Source organism: Geotrypetes seraphini, chromosome 13 (genome assembly GCF_902459505.1).
Source record: "Geotrypetes seraphini chromosome 13, aGeoSer1.1, whole genome shotgun sequence".
NCBI lineage: Eukaryota > Metazoa > Chordata > Amphibia > Gymnophiona > Dermophiidae > Geotrypetes > Geotrypetes seraphini.
Window position 1 is genome coordinate 81,991,868 of NC_047096.1, and position 17,724 is coordinate 82,009,591.

The following is a 17,724-nucleotide window of genomic DNA, read 5'->3' on the forward strand; positions in this document are numbered from 1 at the left end:
TAATGTTAACACAATTCACCTGAAGTGCATCTATGTTTCCAAAAGTGCCTGCTTCTATATATAGAAATATGGGATAGTATGATAGTAAGAAACTTCAGGCCCCTCGCATCTGCCGTTCTCCCTTCTCATTGGAAGACCCTGCCTGGTCTCTGGCTTTACCCCTCACCCCCCAAAAAACCAACAACCACCCCACACACACATTCTTTAAAAGTTTATGGTACTTGCCCCAGATTATCTTAAATTCTTCTATTCTTTTGACTACCTTTAGCTCTGCTGGAAGGCTGCCTGGTGCACTTTGGATACCAAATGTTGGAGGGTACAACTTTTACAAGAGAGAAATTTTTAGATAGATGTTTTAAAAACATATTAGGTCAATTTAAATTATTTAAAAACTGTCTTTGTTATATTTGTATACAGCATTAAATTATTGTACAAACAGTTTTTCACACATTCTTGTGAGCAACTCCACACTACAGGTTATTGTAGTGACGAAAGGCCAAGCTGGCTCTGAACCTGGTTCCTTGGTCTTCACCACTTATGGAAAAAATGGACATGATCATTCCTCTCTTGTTGCAGGTCCTTTGTGCAGTGGTTCAGATCCACACTATGAAGTATTTCTGGAATTAAGAGGTGTCAGAAATCTCTCCGAAGAGCAGCGCTATAAGGTAAGAGGCTAAGGATTCCTCTGGTCACAAATGGTTTTGCACAGGACAGAGGAAAGGGGGGGGGGGTCTCATTGAGAAATGCCTCTAGAATGGTTTGTGACAGGCCGCGGGATGAATACAAGCAACCTAAATGGAATTTTGCTGCTTGCTTAGCTAAGGGACCTGGTTAATTAGCTTGGCAGTCTCTGGAGTAGAGACTGAGGGCTTTGGGCTTCCAAAGTCTGTTGTAAAAATGACACTTTTGCAAAACTTGAATAGAGGTTTTCTAAGTCTACATATGATAATAGTAAAGAGGAGGCAGTTACAATAGTCTGATAACAAGTTGCCAGGCAAATTTCCCCAGTTGAAAAACCTTGTCATATGAAAGCAGTGTACTTTAGCTTAATTGTTGTGGTTGTCCGGGTCTTGCTGCATCTAAGTAAGTGGAACCAATGTTTCTGCTGTTGTGCTGTGCCTTTCTTCACAAATTGTGTAAGCCTTTGCATTTTATGCAGTGATGTTGCATATGTTGACTACAATTCTGGCTTTTGTCCACTAGTTGGAGCCTCAGTATAAGACTAGCACAGAATTAAATGTTAATGGCTATTTCATTTTTTTGTGATCTGGCTCCTTCTCCCTTCTCTTTTGAACTTACTAGGGCTGGGATCTAGCACCATCAGCCTTCATTCACAGCTGCCTGGGGATTTTTCCCTATTTTATATCCCTTAGACTTAGCTGTGCAGTGACAGTCCATGGCTGGAGCAACACAACAGGGCTTCTTCCTCTGGTTTATGGATCCTAAATTATGCCACTAGGTATTGTGTGAAGATTGGCTTCTCTTCCTCTGCATCAGCTCCAGCCCTAGCTTGCCCTAGGAATCAAACCTGGGTTAATGCCTGGGAGAGGCCACATGATAGTGTGCAAATATCAGGCCACTGCTACTGGTTGGTATTTCATGTATAGAAAATGTTCTCTGAAAACAAGCAAGCGTTATATTTTCACATTTAGGAGACATCCACGGAATCTGGTGCAGACCCTGCCAAATGTATTGTCACTTTAAATCTTTGAGGCAGTGCTCACACCACCTGATGTTGATGCATGGGACCATCAGACTCTAATATTTTCACAGAGCCGAGAAGCTGTGTATTCTGTCTCAGCGCATCAAACTTTTGATTTTTTTTGTGCCTTCCCAATAATATTTTCTTCTTATTTGCTTCAGATTTTGTTGTTTCCTTTTATTTTTGTCAAGTTTAGTCAAATTTTAACAACTTTGACATTTTTTGGCGCTTGGGGCCTCCTCAAACCCTTTTGGTGCCCAGGGAGCATCAATGATTTTTAGTATACATTTTACTTCAGCTCCCTAGGCCAACGAGCCCTTTGACTTTATATCAACCATTTTTCTCTCATTGTCACAGGGTGCCAAGTGGCTTTCAGAAATGTGCTCAATGCAATAGGACCATCTCAGACTTTGAACCACATAATTGATATGTTCAGAACTGGGTCCTGAGCATCAGGACATCCATTCTAACCTCTGTTCATGTATGCAAAAGAAATCACTTAAATCCTGAAGAATCCAGTGTGATGAACATTTTGGATCAGCATCGACATTGAGCATGGCAGGGGATTCCGACACTCAACCTGCATCGGCACCAACATTGACATCAAATACACCAACATAGCATCAGGCTCCCTCTAACATCAGGACTCCATGTCCTCTTCATCCATGCCTCATGCATCAAGGGAAACTTAGGTAATAAAACTAAGAAGCACAAACATCCTTCCCCTTCTAGGCATGGCACGATGTCTTCACAGGCATTGGCGTCCTTCACAGGCTCTCCATCTCTATAAATCATGTCTCCTCTCAGGCGTGTCTTGATTTCGAGGTCTTGCATGCCAGAACAATTGGTACTGCGGATGACTTCCATGCCAATATCTCTTCTAGTATTGACACACTCTTAAGGAGGAGACCCAGGCTATGCTCAAACAAGAGCTTTTTGTACTACTGCAGATGCAGTCTTCACCGACTTTAAAGGCTATTCCAGATGGCAGGGAGAGAGGCCAAGATGGCGGCATGACTGGCTGTGTGAGAATCGAGGATGCTGTTAGGCTCTTTCTCCGGTGAGAGATGCGCATTCTAAGTGCAAGGGCGCAGTCCAAATCGGACCCTTGCCAACGGACTCATTGACACCCTTGCGCCAAACTATCCTTGATTTCACTGCCAAAACTTCTCTACAAACCAGGGTGCAGGACCAGTTGGTGTCGGCAGCTTGGGACCTAGCCACTACACCTGTGCCAGAAATTTCTCTCTTGCTCCCGGAACCAATTATTCCTCCGTGTCCAGCTGTAGCAGCAAATGAGCGACAGAGAGGCCCCAATACCGAAGTGGTGGTGGGTCCCAGCTCTGAAGAGGGGTGCCGGTTGGAGGAAGACTCTGTCGAGAAGGAAAAACTTTTGGAGGCTGGAGCTCTGGCTCCAATTTTACCGGAGGTAACCCTAATGGATGTTTGGAGAGTGCTCCAGAAGCTGGATGGAATGCTACAAAAATCGGTGGAAGAAACATCTATACTGGTAGGAAAAGTAGACTCTTTATCAAAAGCAATACAGTAGAAGAAATCAAGGCAGATAATGAAATTAAATTTGAAAAGGTTAATCAAGAAATTGTTACTTTAAAATCAGTAACTGAGAATTTAATTAAAGATAAATTGTTCGTTCAGAGGAAAATAGAACAGTTGGAAAATTTTAATAGAAGACTTAACCTAAGGATTTTGAATTTTTCAAGATCACTGGACATTTCTTCTATGGAATTATTTTGGAAATACCTTATACAAGTATTAAAGTTTGCCCCTGTTATTCCTCCAATAAATAAAATTTATTATATGCCTACTGCCACTACAAAACAAGGGGGTGAATTAGGCGCTGTTATTCAAGAATCACAAAAACAAGATTCAATGAACTTGGGAAACATATCGGCAATATTAGAGGAAACAGTATCCATTATGAAGAAAGAGCTACATTACATGTTTCATTTGTTTTCCAGTAGGATTTAAACGCAGTAATGAAATTTTACTTCCAAAATGCCCAGACCCCTTATTTGGGGCACCGGGTATGGATATATCCTGATGTCAATAAGGAGACGCAGGAAAGAAGAAAGCTTTTCTTTGCCATGCGGCAAGAAACTAAAGACATTGGGGGGGGGGGGGGGTAAATTTTCCCAATTTTTATAGGTACCATCAAGCCTATATAATGCATCAATCCATATGGATAAACTCCAAGATCAAAATTGGCGGAGCTCAAATCCTTTGGAAGAACTGGATTATTGCAGGCATTAGATCTCTAGATGATGTTATTTCAGAAGGTAAACTGCTGGAATTTTCACAATTGCAACATAAATTTGGTCTTAATAAAACACAAAGTTTTAAATGGTTGCAATTGAAGCAGGCCATTCAGGTTGGGTTCCCTGAATGGAAAACATTGAATTATCAATATAGTTTAAAATTCTTATGCTTTAAAGCAGACTTCCTAGGACATCAAGCCGCAATGTGGTATAAATTAATATCTGGATATTTGAATAAAAAACCAAAAAATGGTCTAAGAGACATTTGGAGCATTGAGATTGGACATCAAATTAATGCATCTCAATGGCCACTAATTTGGTCTTGGAGAATGAGATGTACAGTGTCAGCATCTATGAGACAAACATGGTTCTTTTTATTACATAGAGCTTTTTGGACCCCTACTCGTTTGCAAAAATTAGACAGTTCTAAGTCCAATAAATGCTGGCACTGTAATCTAAAACCAGGGACATTAGATCATTTATTATATCATTGTCCCTATATAAAAATTTTTTGGAATTCAATTTGGCCACAAATTAATAAATTAATGGAAAATCATATCGCAATATCATATGATACAATTTTATTTGGAATGATGATGAGAAAAAAAAGTCAAATTTCACCAGAAAATAATAAGCTTTTATTAATTATGACAGGGGTTGCCATTCAACATATAACTAATAATTGGAAAAATTACAACAACCTAAATTACACATTTTGGTGGAATACCATATATCATATTTTTAAAATGGAAAGAACAATAGCAATACAAAGGGGGACATATAAAAAATTCATACAAATATGGGGGCCATTGACAAAATACTGTAATGATTAAATAATATGATGTTTCTTCTTCTTTTCTTCTTTTTAAGGATTTTTTTTTTTTTTTCGACACACATAGAGGGGGGGTAAAAAAAAAAATAATTTATACATAATATGTTATAATATATTATACAAAATGTAACGTATGAAAAAAAGGTAATAAAAGGGTGGAGGGAGGTGAAATGGGACAAAATTTGTTTAGATTATATTGTATTAGATACAAAAAAGTTATTGAATATTTATCAATTGTATTCCAATATGTTGTAAACTTTTTATAAAAATTTGAAAAATAAAAATATTTATATTAAAGTAATAAAAGGGTGGGGGGAGGGTGAGGGGGAAAATCAAATTTAGATATATAATGTATTAGATATAAAAGTGATAATATGCATTTATCAATTGTAATTTATTATTATGTACACTTTATGTAAAAGTTGAAAATAAAAAATACTGAGAAAAAAAAAAAAAAATAAAAGGCTATTCCAGTGCAATAGGTGAGCCATTCTAGATAGTAGGGTTATTTCCCTATAGCTGCAAGCTGCTGCAGAAGGAGGTTGTAAATTTATCTATAATGTGCTTTCTAATGCAAATAATATTGCAACAGGACATGTAATGTAAACCAGGCAGACAGTGCGTAAATATTTTCTAACCATCTGGAGCCAAATGATTCTGTGCCATGGAGAGAATAAACAAGCAACAATGTGAAGTGAAACTAGGCACCTGCGGGTTGGGTGGATTGACTGAATACACCATAAAGGCAGAGGGTGGGAGAATTAATTCTTTCTTTGGTCTTGCTAATACTCTTATTCACCTTCCTCCATAAATATTTGAGGGCTATGAAACCCCTTGAATTTGGTTTTGAATCAGACTGGGGTATTACTTTTGGGTGGAGTGATGGAGCAGAGAAGGTTGGACATTGGCCAATCAAAATGCAGGCTGACAAACCCAGCCTTCTAAGTTCCTAGAGGGGCCTTGCCAGAATCTAACTTGGAATTGCTGGAGTGTCCCAGAGGAATATGGATTAATACACTGCAGCATGTTTTCTGTCAGATTAGCTTATTGTGATTATTAGCTAAAGATATCACCCCTTTGTGATGGTGTTTGTGACCTGCCTTGAAGCTGTGAGACAGGCAGGAAGGACATAGATAAAATAAATAAATGAACTGTCTGGTTCTGTTCATCAGTAATTTTGCAGGAGATTCCTAACAGGAGCGAAACCGTTCCTCTTAACTATCCATGGCATCCTGTTTAGATTGTAAGCTCTTTTGAGCAGGGACTGTTTTCTTACTCTTTGTGACTGTGCATCTGGTAGCGCTATAGAAATAATTAATAGTAGTAGCAGTAGAAACTGTGTGACAATTACACCATATTTCAATAGATATATTTTTTAATGGAAATACCAAAGTTAAAATAAATAAAGCAGACAATCAGTTGACATGATTATGGCCAGAGATCTTCTTACTGCAGAATGGCTTGGTTATGTGCTGGGACTCCAGCAGCAGCTGACTTGAATACACAGAATGTGCTGGTCAGCTCAACTCTCATATCAGACTGGATGTTACTGGTGACCTGGGGCTGGTCTTCAATAATGGAATCAGCATTTAAGGGATGTCTCCCAGCTCATGTGTGTTCTACCCATGGATTGTAAAGTGAACCTGGTTGAACAGAGATGTCAATTATGGCCCATGAAAATCTGAGCGGTAACATTTTGTTTGCAGTGGTATTCTTAAAACACAAGAAGATATAGTGTCATAATAAATGACGGCAGATAAAGACCCAAATGGTCTATCCAGTCTGCCCAACCGTACACACTCTATAAATTAATGATTTAATTTAAATTGTCCTTTTTCAGAGAGGAAGTGATGTCACCGTCCAAGATGGTCGGTTGAACATGGAGCTCCGCATGCTCGGGCCTTAATTTAGCTTTTTCACCATCATAAACGTGTGTAATTTGCGCACACAAGTAGCGTATTCAACAGGCGCAGTTGTGGACCGCAATTTGGGATAAGTTCTTATGGCTTCCTTTGCCCGTAAAGTGCTAAAAAACTTTGCTTTCGTGTCAAGTGCTGCAAGCTCTTCCAAGATGGTGGCACCCGGCATACAACAGGCACCCTCCCCAGCTTTGGCGGTAGCCCCGTAACTTGTGGCTGCATTGTCAGTCCATCCAGAGCTGATGGCTGAGGTAAAAGATCTCCACGAAATTAGAACTTAAATCAGTGCGGGCAGAGATCTCTACATTAGCTGCTGATCTTCAGGACAAGAACGAACTTGGGCACCGCGTTGGAGAAGCAGAGGAGAATATAGATATGCATCAGGTCCAGCCCCAAGAATTGGATACGCGCACAAAAGAGCTGCACACACATCAAACCTACATATTAGATAAGCTGGAAGATTTGGAGAATTGGGGCCATCGCTTGAATCATCGGGTGCGGGTGTCCCCAAACTGGCCAAATATATGAACTGTGTTGGTAATCCTGCAGGTGGCAAGTATGCTACTTTTTACTGACATGGCCTCTGTTTCTCCTGATGGGATTGATATTGAACAGATGCATCGAGCCCTCACAGCACCCTGTAGCAATCGATTGAGGGACATAATTGCTTGTTTTTCTGACTTCAAGACTAAGGAAGCGATCATGAAAACATGGAGAGCACAACCCCATCTCAAATGGGATACTTTTGAAATTGAACAGTATCAGGACTTAGCTTCGGTGACGCTTCGGAGGAGGGCAGAACTGAAACCGGTGCTGATGTATCTCTGGGACAGAAATGTGAAATCAAGTTTCAAGTTTATTAAAATTTGATGGTTCGCCTATTAAATCTAAGCGAATTACATAATAAAAGAATTATAGTATAGAACAATAAAACAAGTTATTTTACATTAACAATTTTCAAGGTGCTACGACAGATTGACAATACAGACGAACTGTGAAACATTAGGAAAGAGCATTAGGGGATAATAGTTACAAATTGTAGTTTCCTCAAGGGAAGAAAGGGGTATGATGTGGGTAGGAACAAACGAGTAGGTTGGGGAAGATGTGTATGAAAGTATTGATTGTTTACATGTACTCCAAAGAGTTGTTCTAAAGGTTAAATGAGGATTTGAAGAGATAAGTTTTTAGATTAGTTTTAAATAAATTGAGGTCTTTGATGTTTCTGATATATAGGGGGAGGGTATTCCAGATAAGAGGAGCCATAACTGAGAAGATGTCATGGCGTCTGGTTCCTATTATTTTCAATGAGGGAACCATTAACAGACCTTGAGTGTTGGACCGAAGTGAACGTTTTGAAGTATGAGGGATTAAGAGCCGATCAGTGGCAGCACCCGTTTGCATTGATGTTCTATCTGAAGGGCAAATTGCAGATGGTGCGGTCCATGGAGGAAGAGGCCCAACTCTTTCCTGCAGAGCAATTTCAGCAGATGGCAGCTAGGGGCTTAATGTTGGGCCCAATTGAAAGCTTTGGAATTGGCAAAGGTGACTATACAACTTCAGAAAACTAATCAAATGTATTTTGGATTTGGTAATAAACCTAGTCATTTACTGGCCCGCAAACTTAAAAAACAAGCTCTTGTAATTATTTACCATGTATTAAAACAGCTGATGGTAGGGTCTTCAGCTCTTTGAAAGAAACCGGTAGTAGCTTGATAAGAGTCAGTTAGAACTTTCTTTTAGGGGTGTTAGAAAAAATGGGATTTGGGCAACAATTCTTAAAATGGATTTTGTTATTATGTCATGAACCCTCTTCACAATTTAAAATTAATGGTCATCTGTCGGAGCCTGTGATATTGAGAAGGAGTACCAGACAGGGCTGTCCCCGTTATTTGCTATAGCGATGGAACCGCTGGTTTGCTTGATTCATGCGAATCCGGATATACAGGGTCTATGGTTGCATGAGGAGTTCTATAACATTTTACTTTTTGCAGATGATATTCTGTTGTTTATTTGTGACCGGCTAAATCGTTGACCGAGTTAACACGAGTCTTATCAGCCTATGGCCAGTCCTCAGGGTTCCGTGTTAACATGGAAAAATCCGACATCCTCAATTTGAACTTGGGGGTGCAGCAGGTTCAGGAGTTACAATCTCAATTCCCTTTTCGTTGGGCGCATAAATTTATTAAATATCTAGGGGTCTACTTAACTGCAGATCCTGCTCACATATTTCAGGCTAACTTCCCGGCCCTGCAAAAGCAGCTATTCCAGGAATTAGATCACTGGGAGGGATTGACAATTGCGTGGATGGGGAGAATTGCGGCAGTAAAAATGCTTCTATTGCCTAAATTGTTATATTACTTCATGGCGCTACCTATTGCAATTCCCAGGACATTGTTTTGCAGCTTAACCCGCAAAGTGTTTGCTTATATCTGGAGACATAAACCTCCTTGGGTATGGTGGACAATTCTATCAAGCAAAGCAGAAGGGAGGGGTGGGAGTTCCTCATTTATTATCAGGCTGCTTTGTTACAAGAAGTGGTGGCATGGGTATAAATTGTCCATGGATACATTTAGAACAAGCTTTCCTCAAGGATATTTCTCTTTGGAGGTTGCCATGGTCTCCCATGGCAGTATTGCGAGCTCAGCTCCAGACTGAGAATCCATTTCTGAGGGTGATCTTGCAAACCTGGTATTCCCTGCGCAAACGTATATTTTCAGAGCATAAGTTTTTTGCTCAGTCTCCTATCTCCTTACCCTGGTGGGAGAGGATCCAGTCCGCTTTCAATGGGTGCAGGCAGGACAGTTATGGCAGGATGGGAAAATGTTATCTTTTCAGTATCTGCAAGAAGAATATGGCCTGCCCACTGCATATGCCTTTGCCTTTACCAGGGGTGTCAAAGTCCCTCCTCAAGGGCAGCAATCCAGTCGGGTTTTCAGGATTTCCCCAATGAATATACATGAGATCTATTAGCATACAATGAAAGCAGTGCATGCAAATAGATCTCATGTATATTAATTGGAGAAATCCTGAAATCCCGACTGGATTGCGGCCCTCGAGGAGGGACTTTGACACCCCTAGCCTACATGTAACTGAGGCTGTTTATTTCTAAGCATGCTTTTTGGGATCTGGGCTTGGAGGAAACTAAGTTGGAACAAGGGGTAGGAAGGGGTAGAATTTCCCATTTGTATGGGGCTCTACTCGCTTGTGAGGAGCCTATAGATTGTTATAGGGCCCGATGAGAGCAGAAGTTGGGGAGGGGGATGGGTGATCCGGCATGGTCAATATTATACAAATGCCTTTTTTCTATTCTGCTTGCTTCCTCCTTAATTGAAAATAGCTATAAAATGTATTACCAATGGTATGTGACTCCCCAATGCTTGTCTCAGATTTATGATCAGCATGAGAATATCTGTTGGAAGTCCTGTGGAGGTTTGGGGTCCTTTGAGCACATATGGTGCTCGTGTCCTATGATAAAATCCTATTGGGAAATGGGTCAATTGATAGTTCACATTACTAAGAAACATTGTATAATGTTGAAAGAATACTTTCTACTTAATGCACCCATGCTGGGCAAAGCAAAGCAAAGTCTTCCCTCCCTCCGACGTCAGCGCTGACATCGGGAAGACTTCCGGTCGGCTGCGGCAGGGCAGGTAGGAAAAATTCAAGGGTTATCATGCTTATATAGAATGTGTTTTTATTTAAATGAGTTTATGTATGCTAAAACTGTAACCCACCTAGAATGGTTGGATAATGTGAGATAAACATTTTTAAAATATCTGAAAAGATCCAACCACCCATCATTTGGGTTCTCATAATTTCATTTTCTTTTTTGAATCACCATTTCCCTCTAATAAGGGACTCAAAGCAATTTACATTTTATATTTTGTTTTTAACAGTACAACACATAAATATAAATAAAATCCCAATACAAGCTTTCCTCTTTCCTGCCCTAATTAGGAAAATAGTAAGCAATAATTCTAAGTCTCTTTATTCAAGAAATGAATATAAAGACATGCTATTGCCAGATTGGTCCTCTTTGATTTGTAAAAAACAAAATAAAAGTTTAACAAGTTAAGACAAAGTAAACTTAATGAGTAAGGCAGTGGGCTGAGTATTTATTAAATTTTCTATTTACATTAGAGGCTCTGATAGAAACCCGTTTACAAAGTACAGTGTTCTCCCCAGAAATTTTTTCCAGCCGGGAGGCATGAAAAAGTAGCTGGGTGGGGCGGGACGGAGAAATTAAGGGCTCCTTTTACTAAGCTGCAATAGCGTTTTTAGCGCGTGCAGAATTGCCGCGTTACATGGCTAGAACTAACGCAGGCTCAATGTTGGCGTTAGCATCTAGCATGTGCGGCAATTCTGCGTGAGCTAAGCGCACGGTAAAACCGCTATCGCAACTTAGTAAAATGAGCCCTAAATGTGTACTATTTGTATTAGTTAATTATTTTTAGTTATTTTCCAATGCTCAATATGACTTCCTTTCTTAAGGTTTGACACTTGTTCCATAATATTTTTATTACATTTAAGAAGTATCCAATTCTAGAAGTGAATAATTAGATATTTGCCCTCTTTCAAATGGTATAGAGAAGCATCTCTCAAACTTTTTTTAACTCCGGCACACCAAACGGAGCAAATGTTTTTTGTGGCACACTAAATGCAGCAAATGTTTTTCATGGCTGGAAAACATTTCTGGGGATAATACTGTTGCTGTTAGTTTTCAAGGTCCAATCACATCAAAGAATGATGCTTATCTGGGCAGTTGTATAATAAAAAGAATGGATAAGATAACATGAGAAGTGAAATTGTCATGAATCGGAGGGATACATACCCTGTAGGTCCCAAAAGCAGGCTTGTGGATTAGATATAAACTATGAAGGCAGTGGTGTACATAGCATATGTGACACCCAAGGCCCATCATTTTTTGACATCCCCCCATCTGTATGAAAAAACATGATTTTTAGTAACAATCCACACATCACACAAGAGTGTACCTAGGAAAAGGCAGCATCTTACATACTGCAGTGAGCAGTACATCAATACACCCATTGTAAAACTAAACAAGCCATACACAGTCAATCCTAACTGAAAACCATGTCTTTCTAACACACAGAACACAGAAAACACCTTCGCCTAGTATGGAATATGTAATCAAAAAATAACCCCTCTCCCTTTTACAAAACTGTAATGTGGTTTTTAGCCATGGTGGTAACAGTTTAGACTCTCATAGAATTCTGAGCAATTACCACCATGGCCGGTGCTAAAAAAACGCTCTACAGTTTTGTAAAAAAGGGGATAAAATAGAAAAACGTAGACAAAGGTACACCACAGAAACAGCGATGCATCTCCCCTAAATCAAAAAAATAAATAAATATAATTGTTTTCTACATTGTTTTCTCTGGTTTCTGCTTTCCTCATAGTCTTGTCATTCTCTTCCTTTCATCCACTGTCTACCCTCTTTCTGCCCCTTTTATATATTTCATCTTCTCTCCTTGAATTCCCCTTCCATCTCTCCCTTCACCCCTATTATTCTGGCATCCATCTTCTTCCCTTCCTTCCTTCAGTGGTCTGGCATCCTCTCCTCTTCTTCCCTTCCCTCTCCCATACCCCCATGGTCTGGCATTTCACTCTCTCCTCTCCCTTCCCCCCACTTCCAACAGCATCTGCCCCTTTCTCTCCCTCCACCACCCTTCCATACCACCCTGACCTCCTTTTTCTCCCTCCACCACCCTTCTATACTCCTCTCTCCCTCCAAACCAGCAAGGTCCCATGATGACTGCTTCTGTTGCCTCTGCCTCTGGAAGACGTAAGTGACATTGGAGGGGGTGGGCCGTCGGACGCAGGGAGTTGCGGCAAGGTTCCGCAATGACTGCAGCTGCTGGTCCACCCCTTCCGACGTCACTTACGTCTTCCAGAGGCAGAGGTGGCAAATGCAGTCATTGCGGGACCTTCCTGCACTTCAGTGCGGCTGCCGACTCTGCTTCAGAATAAGTACGGCAGCCGTGCTGAGGTGAAGGTGCCATTTAGAGCAGCTTGGAAGGTTCTGGATCCAGCCGGCTGTGTACCCCCCTAGGGCTGGCACCCGGGGCGGTCTGCCATTGTATGAGGGGACAAAAAAATAATAAAAAGAATGGATAACTCGACCGATTTAGACATGTCATACAATTATAACCACAAAAATATGTCATAAAATGTAATTCTAAACTCAAAAGACTCCAGACAAAAAGCAGACTATAGAAAGGAAACCAGAAAAGACCAAACCCATAGTACTAAGATCCAAATGCTAAAATCGGACATGTCCATTATGAAGAGACGTGTGGATCACTGCTAATTAAAACAAGTGAGTCTTTAAAATATGAGATGGTAACGGATAGCCAGACCTGGTGGATGGAAGTGACAAATACTGGAGCCAAAACCAGAGCACCGTGATGAAACTTGAATGGAAATATGGATACCCATTTATACTTTTGAGTAAAATTGTGATGAGAACATGTCATAGAAAAGAATAAATAATGTGTAAACTAAAATCCAAGAACAACATATTGTAACACCGAACTCAGAATTAATGAAATAACATGCTAAAAGAAGTTAACACCCCCCCCCAAAAAAAAAATAGGGCATATACATACTTAAAATGATGGCTGGTTACAAACAGTATGCCTAGACTATATAGGCCTAAACAGGGCAAAAGTAAATGTATGGGAAATGAACAGCTGATAATACAGAGTGTATCTTGAAAACATAAGCCGATAGTAGCTCAAAGACAAGCTGACCAGGTAGATGAAAAGTGAACCTGGGAAAAATCTAAATTATTGTACACATGAGCTTCTATTAAAACCAAAGAATAAAACCACAGCACTCGGGAAAGTAAAAAAGGGAGAGTAAAATGGACTTACCAAAAAGGTCTCTGCACTGATGAAATAAGCTCGTACGCAGAATAAATGTGAACACGCGACAGTGGGGCTATGTTATTTGATCCGTTGAAAGAGGCGCCAAAAAAGTGTCGGCAGTGGATTGAATGCACACTGATAGGGGAGGGGCATCGGGCTGTTAAAAAATAAATAAATGAAAATACTGGTGAAAAACTAAATAAAAACCCCAAACCATGATAAAATGCCGAACCTGACTGCAAGTGGTAGTGAAAGTAGCATAAGGCACCCGTAGTACTGTTAGTGCCAGAGCTGCTTAGAATAAAGAACCGTTCTGTACATGAGGAGAAAAAAGAATGAGGTGATAAGATGTAAACATAGAAAAATGACAGCAGAAAAGGACCAAAGCCCATCAAGTCTGCCCACTCTAGTGACCCTTCTCCTTGATTTTGCTCACCACCCCCTGCCTTTACATCATTAGAGATCTCACATGAATATCCCATTTATTTTTGAAATCTGCCACGCTGTTGACCTCAATCACCTGCCGAGGGAGTTCATTCCAATGATCGACCACCCTCTCGGTGAAGAAATACTTTCTGGAGTCACCATGAAATTTCCCTCCCCTGATTTTCAGCGGATGCCCTCTGGTGGACGAAGGTCCCATAAGACGGAAGATATCCTCTTCCACCTCGATACGGCCCGTGATATATTTAAATGTCTCAATCATGGCCCCTCTCTCTCTTCGTTCTTCAAGTGAGTACAGCTGCAATTTATTCAGCCTTACTTCATACGGGAGATCCTTGAGCCCCGAGACCATCCTGGTGGCCATCCGCTGAACTGACTCAATTCTCAGCACATCTTTCTGGTAATGTGGTCTCCAGAATTGAACACAATATTCCAAATGAGATCTCACCATGGACCTGTACAGTGGCATTATGACCTCTGGCATCCTGCTGATAAAACCTCTAAGGATACAACCCATCATTTGCCTTGCCTTGGAGGAAGCCTTTTCCACTTGATTGGCAATTTTCATGTCATCACTAATGATTACTCCTAAATCCCATTCTTCCGTGGTCCTAGCTAAGGTCTCACCATTTAACATGTAAGTCCTGCACAAATTTCTTTTACCCAGTTGCATCACTTTACATTTTTTAGCATTGAGGTTGAGTTGCCAATAGTAGTAGGTCCTGTGTCATACTGTCAGGCATAGTGCTTTTACCTACTATGTTGCACAGTTTGGCGGCGTCGGCGAACAATGATATTTTTCCTCTGAGCCCTTGGGTCATATCACTTATGAAAATGTTGAATAGGATTGGACCCAAGACCGAGCCTTGTGGCACTCCACTGGTCACATCCGATGTTTTGGATGGGGTATAATTTACCATCACCCTCTGAAGTCTACCGCTCAGCCAATCCTTAACCCATGCAGCTAATGTTTCCCCTAATCCCAGCGATTTCAGCTTGTTCAATAACCTGCGGTGTGGGACGCTATCAAAAGCTTTGCTGAAGTCCAAATACACTACGTCCAGGGACTCCCCGGCATCTAGTTGTCTTGTTACCCAGTCAAAGAAGCTAATCAGATTTGATTGGCAGGACCTGCCCTTGGTAAATCCATGTTGATGGGGATCATGTAGATCTTCCTCATCCAGGATTGTATCAAGTTTCTGTTTGATCAGTGTTTCCATGAGTTTGCATACTATGGATGTGAGACTCACCGGTCTTTAATTCGCTGTCTCTGTCCTTCAGCCCTTTTTGTGGAGTGGAATAACGTTAGCTGTTTTCCAGTCCAAGGTGACTCTTCCCATGCTTAGGGAGAGATTGAAGAGCACAGATAATGGTTCCGCCAGGACTTCACTCAACTCTCTGAGCACCCTGGGGTGTAGGTTGTCTGGTCCCATGGCTTTGTTTACTTTGAGTCTTGAAAGTTCGCAGTAGATGCTATTGGTCATAAACTTGAAGTCTTGAAACGGGTCTTTCTGGCTTTCCCTTGTCCGTAAAGTGGACCGGATCGAATGCAGGTAGGGCTGGTCTCAGTTAGGGCATTGGTCTTTGACCTGGGGGCCACCGCGTGAACGGACTGATGGTCGCAATGGACCCCTGGTCGCAATGGACTCCTGGTCTGACCCAGCAGCAGCTATTCTTATGTTCTAGGTTCCAAATGCTGAAGTTGCCATCCAAGTTCACTTCAGCCTATCCAACCATCCCATTGTTTGCAGGATATCTACCATAAAGTCTGGCCAGAAACATCCTCATGTTCCATATTAGTGGAGTTTACATTGATGCTCACCCCAGCCCATCCTAGACTGAAACACCATATATGGGACACAGACCATGCAGGTCTGTCCAAAACCAGCCTTAGCTCTTTAATTTACATCCTTTATTTTCTAATTAGAGATCCTCTATTTTTATCCCACACTTTTATGTATTCCATCACCGTTTTCCTGTCCACCACTTCCCTCGGGAGGGCATTCCAGGCATCTACCACCCTCTCCGTGAAGAAGAATTTCCTAACTTTGCGCTTAAGTCTTCCTCCCTGCAACCTCAAATTATGCCGTTTAGTTTTACCATTTTTTCTTCTCATCTCTGGAAAAGATTTGGTTCTATATTAATGCCTTTCAAGTATTTAAACATCTGTATCATATCTCCCCTGTCCCTCCTCTCCTCCAGAGTATACATATTTAGGTCTTCCAGTCTCTTCTCGTACTTCTTTGGTTCAAACCTCTTATCATTTTCGTCGCCTTCCTCTGGACTGCTTCAAGTCTTTTTATGTCCTTTGCCAGATACAGCCTCCAAAACTAAACACAATACTCCAAGTGTGGCCTCACCAACGACCTATACAGGGGCATCAACACCTCCCTTCTTCTGCTGGTAACTCCTCTTTTTATACAGCCTAGCATCCTTCTGGCAACAGCCACCGCCTTATCACACTGTTTAGATGTGTTTATTCAATTCTCTGGTTACCCAATCAAAAAATTCAATCAGATTTATTTGGCATGATTTACCTTTAGTAAAACCATGTTGCCTCTGATTCTGTAACCCATTAGATTCTAGGAGTTTCACTATCTTTTCTTTAAGCAATGCTTCCATTATTTTTCCAATAACCAAAGTGAGGCTTACCAGCCTGTAGTTTCCCGCCTCATCTTTGCAACCACTTTTGTGATTAGGGACCACATCTGCTCTTCTCCAATCCCCAGGATCCACTCCTGTCTCTAAAGATTTGTTGAACAAATCTTTATTAGGACCCCGCCAGAACCTCTCTGAGCTCCCTCAATATCCTGGGATGGATCCTGTCCAGTCCCATTGCTTTGTTTACCTTAAATTTTTCAAGTTGTTTTCAAGTTCTTCTGGGAATGGCACAGTATCTAGTCCATTCTTGTGTGTAACTTTGCCAGACGATCTTGGTCCTTCTCCAGGATTTTCTTCCGTGAACACAAAACAGAAGTATTTGTTTAGCATGTTTGCTTTTTTTTTTTCATCACTCAGTTCATAGCATCTTAGTCTTGCAATTTTATTTTTCATCTTCCTCCTTTCACTAATATATCTGGAAAAAAATTTGTCACCCTTTTTTACATTTGTAGACATTTGCTCTTCTGCTTGCGCTTTCAGCAGACATATCTCTCTCTTGGCTTCTTTCAGTTTCACCTGGTAATCCTTTCTGTACTCCTCTTGATTTTTTTTTAATATATTTTACGAACACCAACTCGGTTTTCTTTTTCTCTTGTTTTTATTTATTTTCCTCACATAAAGTTTAAGTAGCCATTTTTATTGCTCCTTTCAGATTAGACCACTGTTTTTCCACTTCATTTATGTCCTCCTATCCTAATTGATGTGTTACCCAGTGGGCATCTTAGTAGATAGGAATGTTACAACTTTCATTCTCCTTTAGCCAAAGTCTCTGTATTTCAAAAAAGGCTCCGAGTCTAGACATTTCAATTTTGATCTCTGTTCTATGCAAAACAAGACTGCACCTCTCAGAAAAGACAAGAGATACGCCAGAGAAAATCCAGAGCAAGGCAATTAAAATAATATGTGGGAGGGAGGGGTTGTTGTATCAGTGTCGTCAAAACAAGAAACAGTCCCCATGGAGAATCCAGCAACACAAAAAAGTAGAGACAAAAAGATGCTT

At 40.8% G+C, this 17,724-nt stretch overlaps 1 protein-coding gene across 7 annotated transcripts in view; it reads left to right on the forward strand.

The window, feature by feature from the left end:
* The window catches only part of GHDC (GH3 domain containing), a 57,517-nt gene that overhangs the window by 32,386 nt on the left and 7,407 nt on the right, over positions 1 to 17,724 (forward strand). For all 7 annotated transcript variants that reach the window (XM_033918245.1, XM_033918246.1, XM_033918249.1 and 4 more), the window contains one exon: positions 577 to 665. In XM_033918245.1, coding sequence (XP_033774136.1) covers positions 577 to 665 — 89 coding nt within the window. The remainder of the gene's footprint in view (positions 1 to 576; positions 666 to 17,724) is intronic.